The 10,236-nt window shown below is 37.0% G+C and overlaps 1 protein-coding gene across 3 annotated transcripts in view; it reads right to left on the bottom strand.

The window, feature by feature from the left end:
- Window positions 1-4,934: 4,934 nt before the first annotated feature.
- ADK (adenosine kinase) overlaps window positions 4,935-10,236 on the bottom strand; it is a 537,152-nt gene continuing 531,850 nt past the window's right edge. For 2 of the 3 annotated variants that reach the window (XM_019626043.1, XM_019626051.1), the window contains exon 11: window positions 4,935-5,771. In XM_019626043.1, coding sequence (XP_019481588.1) covers window positions 5,647-5,771 — 125 coding nt within the window. In that variant the 3' untranslated portion in view covers window positions 4,935-5,646. The remainder of the gene's footprint in view (window positions 5,772-10,236) is intronic. The other variant, XM_019626058.1, reaches the window with a different exon arrangement.

The following is a 10,236-nucleotide window of genomic DNA, read 5'->3' as shown; positions in this document are numbered from 1 at the left end:
TCAATGACATTAAGTAAGAATTCACTGTACATTCTGGATATAAGTTCTTTGTCAGATATATGTGTTGTGAATATTTTATCCTGGACTCTGGCTTGCTTGTTCGTATTCTTAATAGTGTCTTGATGAACAAAAAGCTCAAAAATTTTTCAGTATTTTTCTTCTTTTATGGTTAGCGCTGTCAAAGTCCTCTCCCAAGAAACTTTTCCCTGCCCCCAAGCTGTGAAAATACTCTCCTATGTTTTCTTCTAGAAACTTAATAGTTTTAGCTTTTTATGTTATGGCTGTGATCCAGCTCTAATTTTTATGTATTGTGTGAGGTAAAGGTTCATTTTTTTCCCCATTAGATATCAAGTTATTACAGCACTGTCTGAAAAGCCTTTCCTTTCCCCATTAGGTTGCTTTGGTGCCTTTGCAAAAGATCAAACTTTTTCATATTTAAATTTATTTATAAACTGTTTTTACTCACACATTCTCTTAACATTCCCTCCCTGGGGGTGGGTGTATTTTCCTCATTTTACAGTTGAGAAAACCAAGGCTCAGAGCAGTTCAAGACCTTGTCCAAGGGGACACAAAGCCAAGGACTTGAACATGGAACCACTACTGAATCATGAAGAGCTAGTTTACATTTTAAACCTATTTCATCCCATGGAAATATTATTAAATGGACCCTTTTCCTGAGGGTGATGGAGTTACAAATGATAAAGTACACGTGTTTATATTTCAACACCGGTAGGATTTTTAGACTGCCAATCAAACACATGCTTATTCGGTAGGCTTATGTGTGTCTAAAACAATATTTATATTATACTTCTCTGTTTTGAAAGAGTAAAAAATGACAACACTTGCTTCCCAAAACTGGGTAATAATAATAGCTTTTAGCCAAGGTTGCTTGGACTTTAACATAAAGAATGTATTTCCCTCACCCTGATCTAACAAGAAGGTCTTACTCTTTCCTGATTCTTTCAGAGAAATAAAGCAGTACTTAAAGGTACATATCATGAGGATAGACGTAAAAACTAAACGAGAACACAACAGCCACTCTTGCTTTTTTCTTTCTCTCCTGCTCTACTCTATTAATATTGGGGCACCAGCCTGTCTCCAAACGCTTTGGACCATCCTCTTTTTTACCTCACAGAAGCAGTTTTCTGGCAACCTTGATCACTTGCTGAGTGAGACTAAAGTGACCTCAATGTCCTAACTCTCCAGGTCACCTAGGCTTGACCTTGGGGTGTCACTCTCCTGTGCGCACCTCATTCGCCCAACTGTGACACACAAATGAATGGCTTTAGTCCTTCCGGGTCACTTCTCAAATAAGAACCACCCATACAGGGAAGCAACCTTGCTAAAACCACTGGTCCATAAGATAGCTATACTTTAGGGATGTCACAACTAAAATACATCTTGTGAATTACATGAAATAAGAGGGTCACATGCTATTTGAAGCTTACCTTGGGCCAGAACCGATGTCTTCTTGACAACTTCATTGTTCTTCCCGCATACTATATATGTCCTCCCTCAAATATCTGTTAAACCAAGAAGCTATAAAGTGGGACAAGCTTAACTATTCCTTATTCCAAGATGGAAAAACTTAGGCCACAGAGGAGAATGCCTAATGAGTCAGAGGCAGTTTTCCTGAGACCCAGTCTGGTATGCTAGCTACTATTTTTCCTTTGTCTTTTACCAAAACAGGGAACTAAAAAGTATGCCATAAGCTCAAGGACAAAATACAAACATCCCAATGACTTATTTCTTATTACAAGAAAGTTATGTGATCTGTGTGCATGTAAGTACTACCAAATAGCATAATTTGGGACCTCCTATAAACAGTGACTATCAGAAAAGCTTAGCTTGTGAGTGGTACTTGATCAATAGTCTTGGAGTAAGACATTTTCTCATAAAAAAAAGTAGGAGAATTTTTATCAGTGTCTCTTCTACTTATCTACCCATCAGCTCCAAGTCAAGCAGTTGTTTCAATCTAGTTGTGGAGGGCGCATCTCAGTGGCCCATGTGGGGACTGAACCGGCAACTTTGGTGTTATGAGCACTGCGCTGTAACCAACTGAGCTAACTGGCCACCCCTCACACTTCCTGATTTTATAATTTACTCAAAGCTCCAGTAATCATGACAGTCTGTATTGGCATAAGGATAGACATACAGATCAATGCAATAGACCTGAGAGTCCAGAAATAAAACCTTACGTTTATGGTCAAGTGATTTTTTTTTTTTAAAGATTTTATTGGGAAATTGGGGAAGGGAAACAGACAAGTTGCTGTCCTTTTGTTCTTCAGTCTAGTTGTGGAGGAAGTTGCTTCACTGGCCCATGTTGGTATTGTGATCATTGCGCTCTTCCCGGGTGAGGTAGTTGCTTGCCAGCCACTGAATGGCCGCTCATGCTGGCTGCCGGCCACTCATGTTAGCTTTATGGCAGCCCACTGCAGCTTCACGGCAGCCTACGCCATTGCTGGCGACTCACAGCCCAGCTCCAGGTCAAGCTGTTGTTCACCATCTTAGCTGTAGAGGGCACAGTGTCACTGGCCCTCATGTGGGATCCAAACTGGAGCCTTGCTGCTCAGAGATGGAGTCCCAAGCCAGCCCTTAACCAATGCACCACTCGGCCGGCCCTATGGTCAAGTGATTTTTGACAACGGTGCCAAAACAATTCAATAATGCAGAAAATAATCTTTTCAGTAAAGTGCTGGGACAACTGAATATTCACATGCCAAGAGAATTTAAACCCCCTTCCTCATATGTATATAAAAGTACACTCAAATGGATCAAAGACTTAAATGTAAGGGTGACAGCTATAAAACGCTTAAAGGAGAAGAATATAGGTGTAAATCTTCATAACCTTGGGTAAAGCAATGACTTCCTAGATATGAAACCAAAAGCACAAGTCACAAAAGAAAAAACTAGATACATTGGACTTCATATAAATTAAAAATGTTGTACTTCAAAGGACACCATCAACAAAGTAAAAACACGACCCGCACAATGGAAGAAAGAATAGGACCCATAGAATGGAAGTAAATCACATACCTGATAAGAGACGTATCTAGAATAACCATATATATATATATATATATATATATATTCTTTATATATATAAAGAATGCTACAACTCAATAATAAAAGGACAGATCACTCAATTAAAAAATGGGCAAGGAATCTGAATAGACATTCCCCCCCCCCAAATATATATATAAATGGCCAAAAAGCACATGAAAAATGCTCAATATCATTAGGAAAATGCAACTCAAAACCACAATGACATTTCACTTCCTACCCAACACGATGGCTATAATCAAACAGACAATAGCAAGCACTGGCAATGATGTGAAGAAATTGGAACCCTCAAACCTTGCTGGTGAGAATGAAAAAAAGTTTGCAGTTTTTCAAAACATTACCATTAAGGGGTCGGCTGAGTGGCACGTTGGTTAAGAGTTGGCTTGGGACGCCACCTCTGAGCAGCAGGGCCCCGGTTCGGATCCCACATGAGGGCCAGTGACACTGCCCTCTACAGCTAAGAAGGTGAACAACAGCTCGACCTGGAGTTGGGCTTCTCTGCGTTGCCAGTGACGGTGTAGGCTGCAGCCCCTGCTGCAGTGGGCTGCCATAAGCTACCGTTTGTGGCCAGTAGCCAGCGTGAGCGGCCCGCAGCCGATGTGAGCTGCCAAGAGCTGCTGTGAGTGGCCGTCCAGAGGCCGGCGACCGATCTGCCTCACCTGGGAAGAGCGCAATAATAATGTCAACATGGGCCAGTGAAGCCACGTCCTCCACAACTGGACTGAGGAACAAAAGGACAGCAACTTGTCTGTTCCCCTTCCCCGATTCCCCAGTGCTGTTCCTCTCCCCCAATTCTCCAATAAAATCTTAAAAAAAACCAAACAAATAAAAACATCACCATTTAGGTTACCATGTGGCGTAGCAATTCCATTCCTAGGTATATATCTCCCCAAATTGAAAACATATGTTCACACAAAAACACCTGTACATGAATGTTCATAGCAGCCTTATTCATAATAGCCCCAAAGCGTTAACCCAAATTACCATAAACTGAAGAATGGATAAATAAGATATGGTATATCTATACAATGGAATATTATTTGGCAAATAAAAGAAATGAAGTACTGATAACTGCTACAAACTGGATGAACCTGGAAAACATGCTAAGTGAAACAAGCCAGACAAAAGAATACACATTATATGACTCCGTTATTATGAATGTCCAGAATAGGCAAATCTATAGCAGCACAAAACAGATTAGTTGCCAGGGTTTCTTTTTGGAGTGATGAAAATGTTCTTGATTCAGATAATGGTTATGGCTACACAATTTTGTGAACACACTAAAACTACTGATTTGTATACTTTATAATGGAAAATTTTATGTTATGTGAATTATATCTCAATAATATAAAAATAAGACAGGCAGTACAGGGGACCTTAAAGTTTACCCAAACATAAAACAAAACAAAAACCTGAACCTTTTCTATGATTTGAATTCAGTTTTATAAATACTATCTTTTTCTTCTTCAACAACAGTCATCATTATGATAAAAACAGCAGGTATTTATTAAGTATCATAAGGCATTGTACCAAGCATTTTATATTTGCTATTCTCTCTCAAATCACCTTGATGACTTTGTACATAAGGGTTATTATCCCATTTTATAGAATGGAAATTGGAGCTCAAAGAAGCTGAGACATTTGCCCAAGGTCAATATAAAGGTAATTAAGCCTGACTCTAGAGGTTCTATTATACCATTTTGTCTTCCTTAAAAGAGTGACGTATTGGTTTCCAATACTGTTATATTTCATTGTAGTATTTTGTTCTTTCTATCTCCATTAACAAATTAGATATTATTTCAGAGCCCACTATTAAATACTGATCTTTCTTCCTTAGTTTGTTGAGCACACAGCAAAGACAGAAAAAGAAATTCCCATATGACAAGTTTTTATTTGTATCAAATTACAGAGTACCATAAGTAAATATAAGATAATGATTTGACTATTGTAATATAACATAATTTGGCAAATTATTTAATTATCCAAAGTTCATTATATATTTGAGTATGCACTGAAGAGATTATTTGGCATAACTTGGCAAGATAAATATTTCTGTACCTTATTTGACTATTTATCATGTATATATTGGTACATGTATGTATGAATGTATATAGGTGTACACACACATATATACATACATACACACATTTCTAAATTTAAATATACTTATATAAAAAGCTAAAGATTGATGTGTTAGGATTAACTCATTAAAAAAACTATTATATTAAATTGCATCTGCATTAAAAGCAGAAATGTAAAAAAAAGAGACCTGATCAATTTGCTAATTACACATGAATTTACAAAGTAACTGAAAATGAAATAAAAATTCCTATTGAAATGTTACATTCCTGTTTAATTGACATTTAAGTGGCACTATCTATGGAACTATGAAAATAATTTTTTAGTTTGTTGAGAGAATAAAGATTCTACTGAGCATTACTTACTATACCCTCTAAATTAAGAATGAACATTATTATAGTAGGAAAAGATGGCAGATAAGTTTCTTCTTTATTAATATGGGAATTTTCAGGAAGCGATCAGGGCAGTGTCTGTACTCCTGGCCTTGGGTTTCCTGCTTTTCCATCAGTGGAAGTCTGGCTTCTCAGGAAAGGTGCAGCCCGTCCGCTTAATTATGACGCTTGCTGCATAGTGGCCAGCACGGATGCATTCAGTCAGGGGCTTGTCAGAGACCAGTTGAGACAGAAAACCTGAAACACAGACAAAAGGGGAGAGCGTGAGTATTGTGTAACAACATCAGATATGTCATAATGGGTCAGACCAAAAAGTGGTCTATACACCTATCCATTTCTTCAGGCCAATTAGTGTTAAACCTCAAGGGTTAGAGAGGTCTTCCCCCAAATATAATGAGCTCCCCCTAACGTTTCTTTTACAGAGCTGAAGGTGGGACAACCTAGTCTTTCTAAGCCTAAACTATCATGCTTTCCTTTACCTTTGAGATTAAAAGATGAAGAGTAAGGAATACTGGCCAAATAATACTTTCTTGAGTCTTTACAGATGAGATGTTATTAGATATCTCTCTCATTTCTCTGGATTCTTTCTGTATTGTTGTTTTGGACAAAATTCTATTATCCAGATGTCTGTCATGGTACAAAGTTGAGAACTGAAAAGTTATGAAAGACCTTGTATCTCCCGCTCACTCCCAGAATTAACAGTGAAATCATTTCTATAGTTAAGCACCATAGACCAGCTTGACATTAAAATAAATATAAGAAGGTAGAAACAGTACTGAGGACTTCTGCTTCTGACCAAGATGAAATAAAAGGAACCAGATTTGTCTTTCTCCAGAAACAACTAAATAAAGACAAAAGTATATAAACAAAGTTTGCAAATATATATTAGCCCCAAGAGAACCACGAAAGAAGGGAAACAAATGAGGTAAGCCGTGGACGTGCTCTAGCTTACTACCTCGAGTTACCAGGCCACAATGCCAGGAGGAACAAGCCAGGCAGAGCCTGATGGTCTCACTGAGCAGAAAAGATGGAACTGGAGTCCAAGAGGGACAAATTTAAATGTTAGGCAGACTGGTCAGGGAAAGAAGAGAGATATAAATTGCCGATATTGGGAATACGAGGGGTGATATCACTATGAATCCACACAATGAAAGGATAACAAGAAAATAGTAACAACTTCATACTAATGGATTTGACAAGTTAGATGAGTTGGACAAATTTCTGGAAAGACACAAACTATCAAAGCTCACTCAGGAAGAAATAGATAACCTGAATAGCCTTGTATCTATTCAATATTTTGATTTCATAGTTAAAAAGCTTCCCATAAAGAAAATTCCAGGTCCAGATGGTGTCACTGGTGAATTCTACTAAATATTGAAGGGGGAGGGGAAATCAATGCTAAATAAATGCGTTAGAAAACTGAAAAGGAAGGAATACTTCCCAACTCATTCTTTGATGCCAGCATTACTCTGATAACAAAATCAAAAAAGATGCAAAGAGATATTCTGAAGAATATTTTAATTTATTCTGAAGAATAAAATATTCTGAAGAATATTTTAGCAAATCAAATCCAACAGTATATTTAAAAAGATAATAAATCCTGATCAGGCGGGGTTTATTCTAGGAATCCAAGTTGGATTTAACACTAAAAAATCAATCGATGTAATTTACCATATTAATTAATAACACCATAAGAGCATCTTAATAGACGCCCCCCAAAAAGCATTTGACAAAATCTAACATCTATTCCTAATAAAAACTTTCAGGAAACTAGGAATAGCAGAAAACTTCCTCAACCTGATAAAGGGCACTTGAGAAAAACTTAACAGTTAATATCATTCTTAATGGTGAATGATGGGATGTTTCCCCCTTAGGATTAAGAACAAGGCAAGAATGTTTGCTCTTAAACACAGTACTTGAGACTCAAGCCAGTACAATAAGGCAAACAAAATAAATAAAAGGCATCAAGACTGATAAAGAAGTAAAATTGTCTTTATTTGCAGATGGCAAGACTGTCTATGTCTATGGTTCTTAACAAAGGGCAATTTTGGCACATTTGGTGATGTCTGGAGACATTTTTGGTTGTTACAGCTGGGGCAGGGGGTGCTCCTGGCATCTGGAGTTCAGGGATACTGCTAAATATCCTATAATGTCAATAATGCCAAGATTAGAGAAAACCTGGTCTACATAAAAAAATCTTATGGAACCTAGAAAAAAGTTACTAGAACTAAGTCGTTTGGTAAAGTTGTAGGATACAAGATCATTATATGAAAACCAATTAAATTTCCATATTAGTAATGTGAGTATATATATCAATTGCATATACTAGCAGTGAACAATTAGAAACTAATATTAAAAATACTGTTTACCATACCATCAAATATGTGAAATACCTAGGGATAAATCTTGATCAAAGTTGTGTAAGACCTATACACTGAAAATGACAAAACAATGCCGAGAGAAATAAAAGAAACCTAAATAAGTGGAGAGATATAAAGTGTTCATGGATCAGAAGATTCAATATTGTTATCAGCTCTGCAGAAATTTTTCTATTAATTCAAAATACCAATCAAAATTCCAGTAGGCCTTTCTTATAGAAACCAACAAGTTGATTCTAAAGTTTATGTGGAAATGTAAAGGACTTAGATTAGTCGAAACGCAACTTTGAAAAAGAAGACTACTTGATTTAAAAACTTATTATAGAACTAAAATAATCCAGACACTATGGTATTGGCACAAAGATAGCCAAATAGATCAATGCAACTGAACAAGGAGTCCAGGGATAAATCTACTTCTGTATGGTTGATTTCTGACAAACATATCACAGCAATTCATTGGAAAAAGGATAATCTTTTAAGCAAATGTTCTTAGAACAGCTGGATGGCTATGTGTGAAGAAAAAAAAAACTTCAACCCTTACATCATCTACAAACATTAACTTGAAATGGACCATAAAAGTTCTGATAATTAAGTTTGTAAACTTATTTCAATGATGTTACTAACCTTTTTTTGATACCAGAGGGATTATTCATTATGAATTTGTACCAACTGGATAAACAGCCAAGTTTGCTATTTGGGAGTGCTAAAAAGTCTGTGTGAAAAAGTTAGACAACCTGACTTTTACTAACAATTCATGGCTCTTGCATGACAATTCATGACAATGCACCAGCTCACATGGCACTGTCTGGGAGGGAGTTTTTAGCCGGTAAACAAATAACTATATTGGAAGACCCTCCCTACTCACCTGATCTGGCCCCCAGTGACTTCTTTCTTTATCCAAAAATAAAGGAGATATTGAAAGGAAGACATTTTGATGACATTCAGGACATCAAGGGTAATACAATGACAGCTCTGATGGCCATTCCAGAAAAAGAGTTCCAAAATTGCTTCAAAGGGTGGACTAGGTGCTGGTGTCAGGGAATAGCTTCCTAAGGGGAGTACTTTGAAGGTGACCATAGTGATATTCTACAATAAGCTATGTAGCACTTTTTCTAGAGTGAGTTTGCGAACTTAATTGGCCTCGTAGATCTAAATGTAAGAGCTACAACTATAAAACTCTGAGAAAAAATATAGGAAAAAAATCTTTGTGCTTTTGAATTTGCCAACGATCTCGTAAGATATAAAATGCACAAACTCTTATAAAAGAAAAAAATAATTTGGACTTTGCCAAATTAAACACTTTTACACCTCAATACAAGAAATACCCCAAAAATGAACAAAGTGTTAAACATTTTAGCAAAGAAGATACACAGATGCCAAATAAGCACATGAAAAGATGTTCAACACCATATTCATTAGAGAAATGCAAAATTAAAACCCTAATTAGATACCACTGCCCACTCACTAGAATGGCTAAAATTAAAGCCTGTCCATACCAAGTGTTGGCAAGGGTGTGGATCAACTGGAATGCTCATATACTGGTTATTGGAATATAAAATGATAAGAACACTTTGGAAAACCATGTGTCAACATCTTAAAAAGTTAAACATACACCTACTGTATGACTCAATTATTCTATTTCTAGGTATTTTACCCAAGGTAAATGAAAGCATATATCCACACAAAGAATCGTAAATGAATGTTCACAGCACCTTTATCTGTAATAGCCCCAAATTGGAAACAATTCAAATGGGGACAAGAAGGGGCAGGAAGGCATGATTACAGAAGAGCGTGGGAGTAATGACCATGTGCATAGTGACAGTTTCATGGGTGTATTAATATATACGAGGTTGGACAATTAAGTTCATGAACCCATCCTAGAAAAAGTGCTACTTACCTCATTGCTGAATATCACTATAGTCACCTTTGAAGTGCTCCCCTTGGGAAGCTATGCACCAATGCCCACGCCTAGTCCACCCTTCAAAGCAATTTTGGAACTCTTTTTTCTGGAATGGCCATCAGAGCTGTTATATTACCCTTGATATCCTGAATATCATGAAAATGTCTACCTTTCAATATTTCCTTTATCTTCGGATAAAGACAGAAGTCACTGGGGGCCAGATCAGGTGAGTAGGGAGGGTGGGTGTTCCAATACAGTTATTTGTTTACTGGCTAAAAACTCGCTCACAGACAGTGACATGTAAGCCAATGCATTGTTGTGATGCAAGAGCCATGAATTGTTGGCGAAAAGTTCAGGTCATCTAACTTTTTCATGCAGCCTTTTCAGCACTTCCAAGTAGTAAACTTGGTTAACTGTTTGTCCA

The sequence above is a fragment of the Hipposideros armiger genome, unplaced genomic scaffold, assembly GCF_001890085.2.
Source record: "Hipposideros armiger isolate ML-2016 unplaced genomic scaffold, ASM189008v1 scaffold_15, whole genome shotgun sequence".
Taxonomy (NCBI): Eukaryota; Metazoa; Chordata; class Mammalia; order Chiroptera; family Hipposideridae; genus Hipposideros; species Hipposideros armiger.
The sequence above is the reverse complement of the archived record's forward strand: the minus strand, read 5'-3'. Positions and strand labels throughout refer to the sequence as shown.